Below are 19,418 nucleotides of genomic sequence, written 5' to 3' on the forward strand. Positions count from 1 at the left end.
GAACACCTTACACTCGGGGTTGAACAGCCAAAGATTTTTTGTTGTCCCCTATAAATAATGTGATGGAAGTCTAGGCGTAGTCGATTAATCGAAGACATAAATTTTTTTCAGCACAGTGGTTCACCCTTGTTGTTTTGAGGATTGATAATAGATTTTTAAAAAACTATTTTGAGACGCATACTTAAATGTTTGCTTTTTCAGTCTGTAAAATGTCATTGTCATGTCAACGAACGCACAAAACGTATATAGTTTCGGTGAAAAATTGTCTTGAGTGAACAATCCTTTGGATTCATGTCCTGGAGGGTCCGGTTCTAAGCTAAATTTAATACAATGTCATACAAAAAGTAGTAAACCAGTTTTTTTGGGGGGTTAGTTGAGAAAATCTAATGTACTGTACTAAAATTACGGTAACCACTTAAAATTAAAAAATGGCCAAGTCGTCTTTTTTTTTTTTTCCTGTGGCAAAATATAGAATTCTCTGTCATTGTATAGCAGTGATTCTCAATCAGTGTGCCGGGCCACATTAGTGAGCCGTGAGCGCTCTTCAGGTGCGCCGTGGGAAATGATAAAATGTTACGTAATTGCTCGAAAAAGTATTTATTTACAGGAAATAATGTATCTTTGTTCATCTATCTATGCCAGTGAGGCATATTGACAGGCAGAACAAATAAATGCTCTTCTATTAGATGGGAGGGAGTACATACAGTAACTAGAAAGTGCAATTCCTGGAGAAATTGCGTGTGAATGCTCCAATGCACTTGAATGAACTGAACACGTAGAAGTAGGAACGGTGCAAATCTGTTGAGAAATAAGGAAGTTACGACAAAAATTTTTATTTCGGGCTTTTATTTTGAAATTTCATGAAATTTGGGGAAGGGGACACATGTTCAACCTATATTTAATTGAATACACTACAAAGACAAGATATTTAATGTTCAAACTGATAAACCTTATTGTTTTTAGAAAATAATGATTAACTTGGAATTTCATGGCTGCAACACGTTCCAAAAAAGCTGGGACAGGTGGCAAAGGTGATGGTGTAGATAAATCGCTATATCAGTTGCAATCCATTTACCATTTACTGACAATTAAAGAAAATCCCTTGAAATGCAAATTCCCTATTTTATTGTGGGAGGTTTTTCTGTCCCTGACTGCAGTCAGCACCAGTTTGAAAAGCTTTCTGGCCAACACACTGCTCCAACGTGCCATTGATGCTATCCAGGACAAGTTTCTCTAAACAGGATCTGTTCTTGACAGACCACGTAGCAGGCGGTTATGCAAAGCCATGGAAAGTCTATCCGGAGGGCTGCACTGGAACACAGCATCAACCAAAGCTCAATTCTGCAATGCTTCGGAGAGTGATAAAGCTTTATCTGTACCGACTTCAGGTTGGTCAAAGACATCAAGCGGTAAACTATGATGCTCAACAATCTCAGTATGGTACCCGCCCCTACAGTCTGTACGGTTAAAGCTTTATCACTGCGAACAAATTAGCTTTTGTTGTGGCTGAGTACCAGTGAAGCCCAACACAAGGGCAAGACTTTTCCTGGCTTTGCGCCAAAGCCTGCTCGAGATGTTTGGGGTTTTCATCAGTGGTGGTAGTACCAGGTTATGAACAGATACTGTTAGAAACTTGCCATGGATAGCAAAAATTGTACTTGTAGGAGCAGTGTGATGGCCATAAGGCTTCTCAAAATGGCGCTGAACTACAGTCAGGGACAGAAAAACATCTTGCCAGAAGGCAATTTTGCAACACTGCTCTGATGTCAGTTGGCAAGCCAAGGGCAAGTGGTACAGTGTCCTTTCAAAAACTGCAAAACCTGCGCTGTCAAATGATGATGGCCTCACATCTGTTCAAATGATACATGAAACGGAACAGAAAAAAAGACATTTATAGTGACTTTTGGGACACCCTGTAGTGTTTTCTGTGGCAGAATACAATGTTTTCCCAGACAAAATAGTGTTTTCAGTGGTAAAATGGATGGTTTCTCTTGGCAAATGTAGTATTTTCTATGGCATAATTTGTGTTTTATATAGCCAAAGTGTTTACTGTGGCAAAATAGTTTGCTTTTGCCAAATATAGTATTTGTCTGATTTTCAGGCTGTTAATGTGTGTCACAGTTTGGACGCCCCCCGGCGTGACTCACGTCCCAAAGAATTTACTGGCAGGTTGTGGTCAGATGTTCTGCTCCCTTGTTGACAACCACACACTTTTCATGACTTCTCCACAAATTTCACTGTAAGTCCATCATGCGACTCTGTTTGGCGTTTACAGTCAGTAATCCAGAGGCGGCCTCATTGTTCACGCCCCGACGCTCACCAAATAATGATTAAACTGCCTGCTATCGGGGCAATGAGGCTTAAAGGGGACACTTTTTGGTGCACTAGTCTCTCTCCTGGCTCTTTGTTTTAATCATTAACTCTTCCTTAGAAAGACCTCATTTTTACTGTTTTCTCAATGAATGATTAACCTCTTAATAGCATTTTTGATTGTGAAGGGCAAAACATACTTCCACCACGACATATATACAGTTGTTAAGACCCAGACTATCATTCCCAGGCCAAGTTTTGAGTTAAAGTACATTTTCATTTGGTGAATGGTTATCTTTTAGCTGGCAATTAGACAAAAAAAGATGTATCCATCCATCCATTTTCTTTACCGCTTATCCTCACTAGGGTCGCGGGCTGCTGGAGCCTATCCCAGTTATCTTCGGGCGGGAGACGGGGTACACCCTGAACCGGTCGCCAGCCAATCGCAGGGCACATAGAAACAAACAACCATTCGCACTCACAGTCACACCTATGGGCAATTTAGAGTCTTCAATCAACCTACCACGCATGTTTTTGGGATGGGGGAGTAAACCGGAGTGCCCGGAGAAAACCCACCCAGGCACGGGGAGAAAAACTAAACTAAACTCCACACAGGCAGGCCCGGGATTTGAACCCCAGTCCTCAGAACTGTGAGGCAGATGTGCGAGGCAGATGTGCTAACCAGTCGTCCACCGTGACGCCAAAAAAGGATGTAAAAGTTTTTTTTTTCCATATGTGTTTGGGAGTTTTTGTTATGGTCCAATGAAACCAAGGTTGAACTTTTAGGCTATAATTAAAAAATGGATAAACACCATACATACAGTGAAGCATGGTGGTGGCAGCATTGTGCTTTAGGGCTGGTTTTCTTTAACTGTAACTGGGCCTTATTCAAGGTGGAGTGAATTATGAACAGTTTCAAATAGCGTTGTACAACAGCTGAACTTTATTTGGGTTAATCAGAGGCACATTGAATAGTGGCAGGTGTGGGCTTACTCATATTTAACATGAATTTGACTGTGAGTGGTTAATTCTGAATACGGCCACATCTCATTGCTAAGCGGGTGTGCACACTTGAACAACCACATTATTTTTATACAGTTTTTTTATGTCACATTAATTATGGGAAATGTTTTAACCCGAGTATGACAAAGATTGTATGTTGTTCACCCTCCATGTTAAATCCCTGTACCATTTCATATTTGTTAGTTGCCTTGTGTTGTTGCACACCATCTGGCAGGCACACTACACACTCTCCGTTATACATATGGCGTGTTTGAAGTGAACCACACTCTGCTTAATGAATATATATCTGCTGCTAAACCACTAATGTACACATGCCTGTCGAAGGGAAGCACATGGTATACATCTCTGGAGGAGTCATGTCTCACCTAAATATCATTTTTCAGTGTAACATATCCACGGTTTGAACTTTAGCTTGATGACTGCTCCTCTATATGATGCGGTTTTGTGTCCTTCAGTGCACATGGTCATGTTTTTGAGCTAAGACTAATGTTGTGTTGGTTGTGGGAAGAGGACTAAAGAGAAGGACTGTGTTTCCTTTGGAGGTGGAACAATCCATGTGTAAATATACAGTTGCTGATTGTGTTGCGGAGGAAGTGTGAGAGCTGAGTTAGGAGCGTGGATTAGGTGTGTGGCGTGTTGTACGGAAATGGGGGAAGGATGTGGACGGAGTGGGAGCTTCCTCCTCTTCCAGTGCGGCACTGCAGCTGTGGGATCCTTTGATTGACGCCACATCTGGGACACAAACGCAAGCGACACACTGGGCCCGATGATGCTGTATTTAGGGCCTGATTTACTAAGATCCCAAATAGTGATCGCGCATACTCTTGGCAACAGTTGTTAAAGTAGAGGCTGCTGTATTTAAAAGAGGGTTTTGCGCTTTAAGTATTTCTGATGGCTTCCACAATGGAACATTTCTGAGTGCACTGCAAGCGCAAAATAAAGTTTGAAGTGAAACGAGTGACCCAACTTAAGAGTTTCTCAAGCTGCGAGTCATCGTGTGGCCAGTTGTATATTTTTTTTTGCTTTGACTGGTGAGCAAAAATCTGACATTCGAATGCTGTGTGGTGACAGTGAATTCAATTCAACTCATTTTACAAGCAACAGTTTGATAGTGAACAGTTCTTCAAAAAAGAGGCTTCCACCTCCCAGTTGAAGTTTAACGACGGGCGACTTAAATATGTCCGCGGACCTCATGCATCAATTCCACCGCTGACCGTTCGTGTGTGCCGGCCAGTAGGAGGATTTAAAAAATATATAATAATGATGATAATAACAATGGGATCGATGATTTGCTGTATAATAAATTGCTTTATACAATGATTCAGAGGGTCCGATATTCAGAGAGTCCGATGTCCGCTCGCGAATCTGTCTGCCTGCACCTCGATCTAATTCACAAAAATTGCATTAGACCAAAAGTTAGACGCAGTCTGAGCAGGCATACGTTTGTTTAAACCGACTTTCAGCCACCAAATTGTCACATGCGCAAAGCGGATGTCAAGGAAGACACCCATGTTGCATCGGTATGCCCATGTTGGCGCCGACCGGTCTGCCAAATTGGCAAACATACTAGCGAGCCCTTGCGCTTGCACAAAAATCAAGATATACCACCATTTGTGCTCCGTCGCACGTTGCGCAGTCTATGAAAATAGAGCTCTATCTCGGCACAATTCAGTGTAACATATTTCTCAGACTTTGTACATGTTTAGAGGAATTATCTTCAAACATTTATAATGTATATAGAAACAAATCTTTGACTACACCTTCCAGGGTCTTTATGTTCAGGTCATTTGCACTTAATTTTTAAGAACTGTTCATTTTTAAATACTTGTTTTTAAACATTTATTTAGTTTCAATTGTGATTTAACTTTTATGTGCAATACATTGTAATTGAATTAAGTTTTTTTTTTTTCTATTTTTCTGTATTTAAGCGCTGTGCCATTGTTCAAACGGTGCATAACGTTTGTGGCTGACGATATTATTAAATGTACTTTTTAGGACTAAAACACTTAGGCTTACTAACCATAGTATTTTAAAGTCGGTTATGATGGTGGTACCTTGGAGAGCCAAGTATTTTTTTCAGGTGGTGTAAAAAGTTTGAGAAACACTGGCAGTAATCAGATGACATAATGGTGCCCTTTCCCATGTCCCTACCCACAACTTTTGGGGGGAAAAGTGCCTGCGAGCTTGCAAAGGGTTAACCAAACTCTTATTTCTTCCTTCCTGAGAGCAAGCAGGGGTGTGGCTTGCGTTTTTCTGGACTCCCGCCACTGTGCCTCCCTCCCTCCCTCCACCCATCCCTCCCTTTCCCTCCCCTCACTGCCTCTGCACACCAGTCGCGGGGAAATGCTCAGGAAGTGCACACAATGAGGCTGTGCAGCAGCAAGAGCAGCGTCATACGCAGCAGCAGCTCTGCAGCGCCACTCTTGCCCGAAGCTCCGGAGGGAGGAGGGCACTCAGGAGTCTGCTAAAAGCCTCGGCTGCACCACAGCTTCCAGACAAACACAGTGTGGCCGCCTAAAGAGAAAAAAGGGAACTAACCCCCCCCCCCCCATCCACGGTTTGTTCGTCCTGCAGGTGTTCCTGAAGGAGGCCCTGGAGCAAAGGCTGGAGAAGGAGAGGGAGGAGGTGCGGCACAAGGCTGGCATGGTGATCCGCGCCCACATCCTCAGTTATGTGGCAAGGTGAGTGGCAGTGACAGTTGTCAGTGTTTGTTTTGTGAAGCTTCTGTATAAGTGGAGGTCTGGGGGATTATGTGCATGCGTTCGGGCACGTTTGTGCATGTGCTGGTAACCGGGATGATGCAAAAAAAATATTTAAAATGTTTGGAGCAGGACTCTTAATTCAATTTCGGCTACAATGGATGCACTTGTCTACGCGCGGTTAATAAATCGTAATCATGTGAGTGCCAGCGCCTCTACCTGACAAAGGCGGAGTGTTCAGCATTTAAATCTGTTCTCGTCTGGCAAGCTGTTTAAGCATTTAGTCAATATCCTCGATAACCAGCTTAAGGTCCATGTACAACCCCAATTCCAATGGAGTTGGGACGTTGTGTTAAACATAAATAAAAACAGAATACAATGATTTGCAAATCATGTTCAACCTATATTTAATTGAATACACAACAAAGTCGAGATATTTAATGTTCAAACTGATGCACTGTATTGTTTTTAGCAAATAATCATTAACTTTGAATTTTATGGCTGCACCACGTTCCAAAAAAGCTGAGGATACTAATTGTTGAAGCTTTGTAGGTGGAATTCTTTCCCATTCTTGCTCGATGTACAGCTTCAGCTGTTCAACAGTTCAGGGTCTCCGTTGTCATATTTTACGCTTCATAATGCGCCACACATTTTCAATGGGTGACAGGTCTGGACTGCAGGCAGGCCAGTCTAGTACCCGCACTCTTTTACTACGAAGCCACGCTGTTGTAACACGTGCAGAATGTGGTTTGGCATTATCTTGCTGAAATAAGCAGGGGCGTCCATGAAAAAGACGTTGCTTGGATGGCAGCATATGTTTCTCCAAAGCCTGTATGTACCTTTCAGCATTAATGGTGCCTTCACAGATGTGTAAGTTACCCATGCCATTGACACTAACACAGCCCCATACCATCACAGATGTTGGCTTTTGAACTTTGCGTCCGTAACCGTCCGGACGGTTCTTTTACTCTTTGGCCCGGAGGACATGACCACAAATGTCCACAATTTCCAAAAAGAATTTGAAATGTTGACTTGTCAGACCGGCGGCACGGTGGCCGACTGGTTAGAGCGTCAGTCTCACAGTTTTGAGGTGCGGGGTTCTATCCCCGTCCCCGCCTGTGTGGAGTTTGCATGTTCTCCCCGTGCCTGCGTGGGTTTTCTCCGGGCACTCCGGTTTCCTCCCACATCCCAAAAACATGCATTAATTGGAGCCACTTACATGCAGTGATTTCTCCAGATTCTCTGAACCTTTTGATGATATTATGGCCCGTAGATGATGAAATCCCCAAATTCCTTGCAATTGTACGTTGAGGAACATTGTCCTTAAACTGTTGGACTATTTTCTCACGCACTTGTTCACAAAGAGGTGAACCTCGCCCCATCTTTGCTTGTGAATGACTGAGCAAGTCAGGGAAGCTCCTTTTATACTCAATCATGGCACCCACCTGTTCCCAATTAGCCTGTTTCACCTGTGGGATGTTCCAAACAGGTGTTTGATGAGCACTCCTCAACTTTCTCAGTCTTTTTTGCCACCTGTCCCAGCTTTTTTGGAACGTGTTGCAGCCATAAAATTCTAAGTTAATGATTATTTGCTGCCAGTCCTTTTCAAAGCAGTTCCCCATATTGCCAGCCGCTTTAGAGAGTTTTGACTGATCTTTCAAGACCCACAGAATATTGTTCTGTGATAATATAAGCACTGAACCTATTAAAAGAGTCAACTCTCTTCTTCCAGCAAAAAAATGAAAACAATTATTTTAGTAATTAGCAGTAAACGGGTTGGTTTCAGAGCAGAGAAAATAAGCTTTTTGTGAAAAATGTGACTGACGCTAATATTTTTTGCTTTTGTGACACCTCAAACTACAAAGCAACTAAATTAAGACTAAGAAAGGGCTTTTGATGGCAAAATAATATACACAGTTAAGAAACTCCGTGAGGGATGCTGACACATGAGCATGGTTCGAGTTTGGCATTTTTACATGGCGTTAATCATTCACTCTGTGAACTGCGTCATCTTTTCTCACAATCGTGGCACACACGTTCCACAACTTGCCACGACACATACTCTGTCTATACCATACATTTCCATACGCTGTTCGAGTGTCAGGGGCCGAAACTTGTGCGGCTTCCAACGAGTTGGCATTTCTCTCCCACTAGCAAACTGACAAGCTGCGATTCAGCACCTAATCTTTATCTTCTCCTCAAAAGCTATGCTGATTTAAAAAACAAAGTGAAGCAACACCACCTTTTTCAGGGATCTGGTAGTCATTAAATTGGTTAACAACTCTGAGATCAACAGACAAGCTGGACGAGACCCTCTTCCACGTCTACCCGTTGAAAAACTTACTTGGCAAAAATATAAGATGGTGTTAGTAAGCGGTAGGATTCCAATTGATGAATAGAAATGTCCACAGCAGTGAATAAGGTACATGTACCAGTACGCTCTTTGTCCTCACTAGTAGGATAACTTTGGCATACTAGTAAGAAGTTGTATATGTTAATAGTGAGGCAAAATTTTGCACGAGTTGATAACTGCGTGCTACTAGTACAAGCTTCAAGCCGTTTGAGCATTTATTCGATATCCTACTAGTGCGCTGAATTGTCTAACTATTGAGGATGGAGAGAGTACTAGTAGCCTACATGCGCCTTAAGCTGGATATCAAGGTTATCAAATAAATGCTCAGATGGCTTGCCATACCTTTGGGCACGTCGTCTAAAGTTATAATGTTACAACATGCACAGGAGCTACATTTAATTAAAAAAGGCCTACCTTTACAATGATAATAATACTCACTTCTGACTGACACTGCCAGACAGCTTTTATCATATCTAATTGAAACAAAACAGTTTAACAGGCACAGTTGTTTAGTGTGCCAGCCAAAAGAGTTTAACACCAGTCAGGGTGCAACTGTGATGTAATATTGACAGCAAATCAAATATATATGCAATAACTATTACAGAGGAACCCCCCCCCCCCCCATATTTGTGTTTTCACATTTTTTTGTGCTCAGGCCAAAAGGTCATGTGTAATATACAAATATTAAAGCAATCTAAAGCAATATTTTGGAGCCAAGGAACTGTTAAACTCAGAGAGAGAGTTTCATTCAGTTAAGCCATTGCTTCGTCTAATAGAAATAAAGTGCTTTGCCACCATCTTGTGTCATATATAGGAAATTAAAATGCTTTTTGGGTTGGCGTCAGTGACTTTAGTGACAATATTATGTTGACTTACTGTGAAAACCCATTTAGAAACCCCAATTCCAATGAAGTTGGGACGTTGTATAAAACATAAATAAAAACAAAATACAAAGATTTGCAAATCCTTTTAACCTATATTTAATTGAATACACTACAATGACAAGTTATTCAATGTTCAAACTGAAGAACGTTACCGTAATTTCTCGTGTATCATGCACAACCATGTATAACACGCACCCCCAAAGTTGACCTCAAAATTCTGGAAACCCCTTCTATCTATTGTAGCATATATTGGTCAAATAGAAATTTTATGAATTTAGGAGAAAAGAATAAGCCGGAAGCAACGCTTGCTTTTGCTATCGTCATTTTAAATTTAATTGTTAAAATCACACTAATGTCTCCGAAAGGGCACTTTTTATAAGTATAAAATTTAGGAAAAATGACGAGAAACCTGCCCTGCGATTGGTTGGCAACCAGTTCAGGGTGTACCCCGCCTCTTGCCCGATGACAGCTGGGATAGGCTCCAGCACGCCCGCGACCCTTGTGAGGAGAAGCGGCTCAGAAAATGGATGGATGGATGGACGAGAAACCTTTTTATCAGTTTCGTAATCTGAAGGTTGCTACACTTTATGAAATTTGTTGTTCTAGATGACAGAGGTTTACTTAAACTCAGAACACACACACAAAATACTGCCAAGAGTGGAATTTTATAGTATATTTAATGACATCTAAAGGGATCTAAAGGGAAACACACAAAGGGGTCTAACTCAAGAAAGAAAATAACACGAATAATGGTAAAAGGAAGCGGCACGGTAGCCGACTGGTTAGAGCGTCTGCTCTCACAGTTCTGAGGTCCGGGGTTCAAACCCCGGCCCTGCCTGTGTGGAGTTTGCATGTTCTCCCCGTGCCTGCGTGGGTTTTCTCCGGGCACTCCGGTTTCCTCCCACATCCCCAAAACATGCATGCGGGGTTAATTGAAGACTCTAAATTGCCCGTACATGTGAATGTGATTGCGGATGGTTGTTTGTTTGTATGTGCCCTGCGATTGGCTGGCAACCAGTTCAGGGTGTACCCCGCCTCTTGCCCGTTGACAGCTGGGATAGGCTCCAGCACGCCCGCAACCCTAGTGAGGAGAAGCGGCTCAGAAAATGGATGGATGGATAGATTCAGGGCCCACGATGTAAACAATTTCAAGTATTTATTTGTTTATTTTTACATAATTTGGGTTTCCAGCTCATAAAACCCATCAAATCTGGAATTCAAAAAATTTTAATACTGTGAAGAAATCAGCCCAAATTTTGCAAGCCATAAATGTTCTAAACGGAGTGTCGCAATAATCATCTACTAAACCCAAAGCACCTGCGCAGATTTCCCCAGGTGTCATTAAATTGCTTCAGTTTGGTTCAATTTTCTCAGTTGGGTTCAATATGGGGAAGACTGCAGACTTGACAACTGGCCATAAGACTATCATTGATACCCTCCGTCGGATGGGTAAGCCACAAACGTTCATAACTAAGGAGGTTGGCTGTTCACAGAGTGCTGTGTCCAAGCATATCAATGGAAAGTCCAGTGGAAGGACAAAAGTGGCAGGAGAAGATGCACCAGCAAAAGAGATGACCGTGGGCTTCAGCAGATTATCAAACAGATCCAGAAAGAGTGGAATGAGGCGGGAGTCACTTCTGAGCCTGAGCGAATGTAGGAAGCGTCTCTCCTGGGCCATGGAGAAGAACTACTGGACTGTTGGGCAGTGGTCCAAGGTCCTCTTTTCCGATGAAAGTAAAGTGTGCCTTTCATTCGGGAATCCATGTCCAAGGGTTTGGAGGAAGATGGTTGAAGAACAGAATCGAAGCTGCTTGAGGTCCAGTGTGAAATATCCACAGTCAGTCATGATTTGGGGTGCAATGTCCAGTGCAGGTGTTGGTAAACTCTGCTTTCGTAAATCCAAGGTCACCGCAACAGTTTACCCGAACGTTTTAGAGGACTTTATGATTCCTTCTGCTGAGGTTCTGTATGGCGATGCAGATTTCATCTTCCAGCAGGACCTGGCTTCTGCCCATACCACCTGAAGCACCAAAACCTAGTTTGATGCCCATGCCATCACAGTGCTTAACTGGCCAGCCAACTTGCCGGATCTAAACCCCATTGAGAATCCTTGGGTTATTATCAAGAGGAAAATGAGGGGCGCCAGACCCAAAAACAAAAAAGAACTGACAGCAAGCATCAAGGAAATCTGGGCTTCCATAACTCCCAGGTAATGCCACAGGCTGATTGCCTCAATGCCCCGGCACATCAAAGCAGTGATTAAAACAAAGGGATTCCCAACCAAGCATTGAACATTAACGGATCGTTTAGAAAGTACCATATTTTGATTGATTTATGTGACCCTAATTTCCTTTTTATTTATTTTTATGTTTTTTCTTCTACAAAAACTGAGAAGCAAATGATTTCTTGATGGTATTCAAATTTTTTTAATTCCTGATTTCATGGGTTTTATGAGCTGGAAGCCCAAATTATGTAAAACTAAACAAATAAATACTTGAATTTTTGAAAATTGTGGGCCCTGAATGTGTATTTATGAAAGTTTAACTTTTTTGAATGGAATTATGGAAATAAATATTCCATGATATTCAAATTATTTGGAAAGGATCTGTACATGTAGTTCTCAGTCTTTGCACATTTTCAGCAATTATCTTCAAACATGTATTTCGGAAATAAATCTAGAATTTCACATTACAGGGTCTTTAACATCCTCGATGAATGCTTTCCACGTCTGAAATTCTTCTGTCAATTTGACATAAATGACAACACAGTGTACAGTGGTGAAACAAGGTGCATTACAACATTTTTATGTTCCATTCAGAGCTGACTAAAAAGACAGAGCGGCCTGAAATGTTCGCCAAAGCCACAATTGCAGCCTTTGTGTTATTATATGTAACAGTATCGCCGTCCCGACATGAGTCACAGGCCAATTGCGTGATTACAGCGGTGATGGGGGCCCAGCGCGGGGTGAAAGGGTCATCGCATTGTGTGTGGGCCTTGACTTGTTTATGGTGCGTGCGCGTGTCCAGTGTGCACGCACGCACGCGCGCGAGTGCAGGCGACTCAGCTTAGTCACAGGGCTAAACACAACAACCCACACAACCGCATACTCATCAGACTGTAAACACACAGTGTTACGAGCCCTGTCTATTTAAACTCAGGATGCCAGTGGGCGTGAGTTCTGCAATGTCACAAATATGCTTGTGGTAACACGCCATGTTGACAGCGGCTATGTTTCGTCCTCATCAGAAAGAAGTGCAAGAAATAGATAGGTAGGTAGATTGAGTGAGTAATAGAGTGGTAGACCAATGGACAGATGGATAGAGTGGTGAATGGATGGAGTGATTGATTGATTGATAGAGCGACTGATTGATAGCGCGACAGATATAACGATAGATACAGTAGGTACACATCAGTAGCTGGCTAAAACAAGAGCTAGAAATATTGATATGATAGATGGATGGAGTGATGGAGCAACAGATAAATACAGTGAGAGATAGAAATAGTTATAGCTGTATAGAGCAATAGCACGATAACATTAGATGGATGGATGTATGGATGGATAGAGAGATGGATGTATAGAGCAATGGAGAGGGAAAGCGAGACAATGAAAATAACACAAGGCAAAGCATGACCTGCTAAATTACAAATACCGTAATTGCTCGTGTATAATGTGCACCCATGTATTCTATGCACCCCCAAAGTTGATCTCAAAATTGTGGAAAACCCTTCTACCTATGTATAATGCATTTTTACAATGCAAGATTTTGCCTCTACCCATATAATCAAAACATGAAGAAGTATTTGTATTTTGTTATCCATCCATCCATCCATTTTCTGACATGAAAACATGATGGGCCAAGCGAAAAACTATTTTATTTTAATGGGATTCAAATTAAACGGTCAAGCATTTCAGAAAAGCATTGTCATTAAAGAAAACATAACCATCAAGAAATTAATGATGGTTGTTATCCAGTCATCAGTCATATTTATAAAAAAATAAAAAGAAAAAAAAAACAATATTTCACCAATTCTGCCAGGGTATGTTAACTTATGAGCACAACTGTACATATATGCAGTCATACGTACCCCTGTCATATTGGAATGAAAGTGCAGGCTACACCTTTTTCATAACCTCTAGGTGGCGGTGGCATACTAGAATGAAAGTGTACACCTTTCTCATAACCTCTAGGTGGTGGTGGCATATTGGAATGACAGTGTACAGTTTTTCCATAACCTCTAGATGGCGGCATACATTCATATTCTTTTCATTTCCCCCCTATATGTATCTATAATGCGCACGATTGACTTTTGACAATTTCTTGGGGAAACAAATGCGCATTATACATTACGGTACTTAAAAATATGAAACATAGTATCTGTTGGTCTTTTTTCCGATCTAGATTCTAAATCATATAAAATTTAAGTTAAATAAAGTAAAATAATATAAAGTACTGTACATATATAATAAACTGTTTTTCGCTCCTCAGGAAACAGTACAAGAGGGCCCTGGCCAGTGCTGTCACCATCCAGAAGAACTACCGCGCTCACTTCTGGAGGCGTAGTTTCCTGCGCCTGCGCTCGGCCTCCGTCGTCCTGCAGAAGCACCACCGTGGCCAGCTGGCGCGATCTCTCTGTCGGCAACTCAGGGAGGAGGAAAAACGCAAGCGCCGGGAGGAAGAAGAGAGGAGGCGCCGAGAGGAGGAAGAGGAAAGTAGGATGGAGGAGGAGACGAGAAAGGAGGAGGACAGACAGAGACTGCTGGATGAGGAGCTGAAGAGGAAGGCCGAGGAGGAGCTGAGGCTTATAAAGGAGAAAGAGGATGAGCAGAAAAAGGCTGAAAACAAGGACATTAAAAGGTGAGCAGTGAACCCCTGTTTATCTCAGGGATACATTCCAGACTCACCCGAGAGGTGAAAATCTGTAACATATATCACCCTTCCCGCATGCTTAAAACACATCAGAACCTATTAAAATACAGTTAAGCTTGTTAAACACAATTCTTAAACATATTGTAAACATAAAAAAACATTGAAAATATAAAATGTATAGAGAATACTGTACAGCACATATTGTAGTATATGTCTATAAAGTTATCAATACACATTTAAACTTATTAAAATATACTTTTTTAAAGTATTCCATAGCACATCTTCTCACTCTTGCTGTTGGGAGAAATGGGAGACTATCGTTTAACATCCCTTTGAAGAAATGAAAAGAAGACACGCACAATTCTTCAAATAAGATACCAAGCGTGCTTGCTTCAAGCTGCTTATTTGTCACTCCCAGTTAACTGTAAAACTGACCCATAAGACAAAAGAGAAGTAAAAATTGTGTATTTAAACAACAAAATGTTCAACCAAACCATATAATTTTGTCTAACAAAAATCTGCTGGCTAATTTATAATGCGAAACACTATAGATGGGCTAATGGAAGATAGCATAATGTTACGGTACTTCAAACCTTCAGTACATGCACTGCATTAACACATGCATTTAGCACCAAAATGTTCATCCAAACCATGTAATTACATCTAATAAAAGTCAGCTAGCTTAATGCTAACTTATAATGCAAAATGCCATAGAAGGGCTAATTTTAATTAGCATTGATGCCACGATAATTAGAAACTTTTAATACACGGACGGTGCAGCAACGCATACAAACAAAACATACAACAATACTCACATGTATATATTCTCTCTGCTTTGTGATAACGACTACTCCTGGAGTCTAGTTCGTGACCTTCTCTCTCGCTTCTTCTTTTACTTCTTCGAGAGAGCACAGTTTGCCTTATATTATTCTATAGCAATGAGTCACTGGGGGTGTGCTGGTTCACTTGCCCAACTTCCATGCAGGCAGCTTAGGTTCAGTTCCTTTGTAAGCAGATGGATGGATGAATAGTCCATAGCAAATTTGAGCAGCAATAAGTAACAACACTTTTGTCCTCAGGAACTCACTGGTGCTGAACGGTGCTTGTCAGAAGGTGAGAACACTAAAACATTCATTCAATGTTGTCTTGTGTGTGTGAGCGTGCGTGCGTGTGTGTGTGTGTGTGTGTGTGTGTGTGTGAGCGTGCGTGTGTGTGTGTGTGTGTGTGTGTGTGTGTGTGTGTGTTTTAATGAATTGCAAGTGGGACAGTTGTCCAACAGATGGTGCTGTGCTGAAGAAAGCTTGAAACAAAGAAAAAAAAAAAAGAAAAAAAAGGTCACTGCTACTGTCAGTGAAAGTGCCAGCAAATGTGACTGTGATTGTTTTTTTCTTCCCCAAACTGGCTCACATTATTTATTTGGTGCCAAATAAATTCTACCAAGCAAGAAGAAGCCATGCCTGCTTTTTACATGACCTTTTGAGCAATTCTGCTGATTTATGTGGCTCCTACTGCAAGCCAGCAAAAAAAATTATTTGGTTGTGGAATTTTATAATGAATCCCATAGACCAATTATTCCCAACCACTGTGGTGCAAGAAATTACCCAATTTTACTGGTCAATTTAATTGGTCAGGATTATTTATTTACTACAACTAATGTATCTGATTTCATCTATCGATACCTGCGGTGTATAGTGACAGGAAGAACAATAACACGCTACCAGCCTGACCAGGTACTAGCGGGCGGGGTTCCAAGCATGTGGAGCTGATACTATATGGGCGATGTAAACCACTTCTGGTCACTCATTGGTATAGCATATTTATACACCGCAGTCTCCAATTGACCAGTTGAACTTAAAAGTTCAATACAACTGAGCTGCTAGTATTTCACATACCACTAGAGAGAGCCTGCGTACCACTAATCAATCACTGGTCTACGATATTTACTGTATACTCCACTGTCCACATAATAGTAAACAATAATAGTAAACAAATTGCACAAGAAATCTTGTCTTGTTCACGAGTGAGGGAAAAAGTCTTGTCTTGTTCCAGCGTGTCGGGGACGACCCACGACACGCTGGAGAGACTATGTCTCCCAGCTGGCCTCGGAGCGCCTCGGGATCCCCCCGGAAGAGCTGGATGAAGTTGCTGGGAAGAGGGAAGTTTGGGCGTCCTTGCTAAAGCTACTGCCCCCGCGACCCGACCTTGGATAAGCGGAAGAAGATGGATGGATGGATTGTCTAAATTTTGTCTGCTTAGTTATCGACCTCATTCGTCATTTATATTTATTTTACTTTGTTTTTAAGTAAAGCTATAGTTATTCTCTATACAATTTATTGTTTTTGAATATTTTTGGGTGTCTAGGACAGATTAATTGGATTTACATTATTTCCACTGGGAAATATTGCTTTGGATTTCGTACATTTCGGCTTTACTCAGACTTTCTGTAATGGATTAATCATAAAAAACAAGGTTCCACAGTAGAAACATGAATCTCATAAATGTTTATGTCGTCTGTCATTATCTTCTCTACAGAAGGCACTGTCTCAGACGGTGTCCTACAACCACACCACGGAGGAGGAAAGCCGTCAAATGGAGGAGATCCTGCGGCTGGAGAGAGAAATCGAACGCCTGCAGAGGCAGCAGGAAGACGGCGTCTCTCTTCTGGGCGAGATATCGCACGAGGATCTAAGGCAGATGCGGGAAGCTGAGATCTACCGACTGGAGAAGGAGGCCTCCCGCGTGGCTACAGAGTTCCTGGAGCTTTTGGACTTTGGCGGGTTGGAGCCGTCGCTGTCGAGCGAGGAGAACCTCCACGACCCGACTGAATCCACCGCTCCTCTGGCCGAGGAGGAGGCAGACGAGGGTTTCCACGCTGAGGACGAGTGCGTTCCTCTACCTGACTTTCCCCCACCAGCTCAAGTGTCCCTTGACAAGGACGTATTCCAAAGCCTTCCCCCGCCTCCACCGGCCTTTTCAGAGGGACTCTTGGTTAGCCCTCCATTGGCTTCCCCTTCCAACGGACTAAATTATATCCCAGACTCCCAAAATCCCTTCTCTGCTCCTCCTGTGATCACCAACAGCAAGGGCTCGGACTTGGAGCCCTTGAGCCAGGAAGTGTCCTGCTCCAACCTGCCCGATGCAGAGTCGGACTACGACCAGGAGGAGTTTGAGGAGGCTCACAGGACCTCGGGGGCAAGCATCAACAATGGCCACATTATAGATGAGGAGGCGCTACGCAAGTCGTCCTGCACCCACAACAGCCTGGACTCCTACAAAGGCAGCTCGGACTCGGTGAGAACAAGTTAGTGAAGGGGTGCCTTGACTTACAAGTGACCCGACCTATGAGTTTTTCCGAGATACGAGCCGTAGCTCAGCCAATGTATTTTTCGAACAGTTTGACAGGCTTCAAGCTCTTTGTTGCAACTCCCAGTTGAAGCTTATTGTTGAACTAAACATAACACAAAGAGAAACATTGTTTATTTAAAACAACCACATTACTTTGCATGTCTCCTTGCTTAATGCTAACACACAATACAAAATGCCATAGACAGGCTAATGAATAGGATCTATGTGGCGGTGTTATAATACTTTAAGTAACACAAAAGGTGCAACAAGACATATAGACAGACAAAATGACAATACTGACCGGCATATATTCTTTATCCTCTGCGAAAAACTAATAATACTGTATCTTACTGAGTCACTTGTGAAATTATTTTGTATGTGTCTATATGCCCCCTGGTGTCCAAGGCACACACACTTGAAGGAGCACAAACGCTAGAAGGGATTGTTTTTTTTCTATTCATTTCACTGGGTAAAAATGATTTGCGAGAAGAGTGTTTTGAGTTGCAAGTGGGGTTATGAATTAAATTTGTCTGTAAATCGTCTGTTATTCGCTGTTTTTGTGCTCAAGCCAAAGCCCTGTCTAATATAGTCATATAAAAGTATTGCTTCAGCTCCATCTTGTGGCATTGTAGGTCAATCTAAACCTTTCTGAGGGTGGGAGATGTCAGTTCTCTCCGGGTAGTATTATTCTGCAAACAATCTCAGGGCACTTGGAGACAAACAGCCATTCACACTCACATGCTCACCTAAGGATGCCGAGAACATGCAGACTCCACAAAGGAAAAGATTCAAATCGAACCTCAGAGAACCTCCGAATTGTGAGGCAGATATGCTTACCAATTCCCTCACCGATCACAATCGATTAATCGATTTACTGATCATTAATTTTCTCAATAATCCTAATAAATTTAGTCAAATTTGCCCATCCTTAGTACTGCCTATGTGAAAGTGCCGTGAGTCAGTTGGTTATACACACCTTAAGTTTCTCTTATGCTGTCAAATCAAAATGTAACAAATTTAGTTTTTTTGTTATTTATAAGTTATGTTATTTTCAGCACAGAACTCTCAGGTGCACAGATATATTCACAGTTTCTTCTTGTGTGCATGCCAAAGTCAAAAGGCGCACAAAGACAAAGCGTCTGTCATTTTTTGTTTCAGTTCATTGACAGCGACGAGGACAACGACGGCTATGTGGACACGGACGAAGAGGTTTCCAACGGCAGGCTGTGTCTACTGAATGGCGTCGGCCCTCCCTACTTCCACGGTTACCTCTACATGAAAAGTTAGTAGGGTCATAAAATCCTCTTTCACACTAATATCCTGCATCACAGTGTAACAGAAGACCCGACATTTACTGTATGAAGCCTTTCCGTAAAAGACACAGAACCCACCAAAGTGGAATCTGTGTGTTAAAGGTACCACCTAGCAAAATACATATACTTAAATAAATGTGTAAAAAAAAAAAATTTTTTTAAATGTTCTTAAAGACGAAATGCAAATGTATTGCGCTTAAAGTATAATACAGCTGAACTCTACTGAGGCAGTGATTCTTTCACATACCACTTGTTTGGTATATAAAGTTATCTGGCCAAATTTGAGATTTTTTTTTTTTTAATGACTGGATACGCTTCAAGCGTATGAAAAGCAACCACTGAAAAGCAGCTTAATTCAGTAGTTGTTTAAAGAATTCGGTATGCAGAAATTCTAATTCGCCTAGTCACTGATTATTTTTTTATTTTATTTATTTTTGGTGCGGGGGCGGTTAATTGAAAAACTCAGCTTTTCAGTTTTTGTGCAGAGGCGAAATCCATTTCTAATTTAGAAATATTACTTTGGCACAAACTTGTTTCGTGAAAGAGGTTAATTTAGTCAGGCCAAAGCTTTGTATCATAGGGGGAAAAAAAGTGCTTTGCCGCCATCTTGTGACATCTATAGG

General features: G+C 41.8%; 1 protein-coding gene across 2 annotated transcripts in view; it reads left to right on the forward strand.

Annotated features, from left to right (window-relative positions):
* The window catches only part of myo10l3 (myosin X, like 3), a 93,809-nt gene that overhangs the window by 60,703 nt on the left and 13,688 nt on the right, over nt 1-19,418 (forward strand). For both annotated transcript variants that reach the window (XM_061691563.1, XM_061691562.1), the window contains 5 exons: nt 5,908-6,014; nt 13,757-14,125; nt 15,217-15,250; nt 16,670-17,428; nt 18,641-18,764. In XM_061691563.1, coding sequence (XP_061547547.1) covers nt 5,908-6,014; nt 13,757-14,125; nt 15,217-15,250; nt 16,670-17,428; nt 18,641-18,764 — 1,393 coding nt within the window. The remainder of the gene's footprint in view (nt 1-5,907; nt 6,015-13,756; nt 14,126-15,216; nt 15,251-16,669; nt 17,429-18,640; nt 18,765-19,418) is intronic.

The sequence above is a fragment of the Phycodurus eques genome, chromosome 12, assembly GCF_024500275.1.
Source record: "Phycodurus eques isolate BA_2022a chromosome 12, UOR_Pequ_1.1, whole genome shotgun sequence".
NCBI lineage: Eukaryota > Metazoa > Chordata > Actinopteri > Syngnathiformes > Syngnathidae > Phycodurus > Phycodurus eques.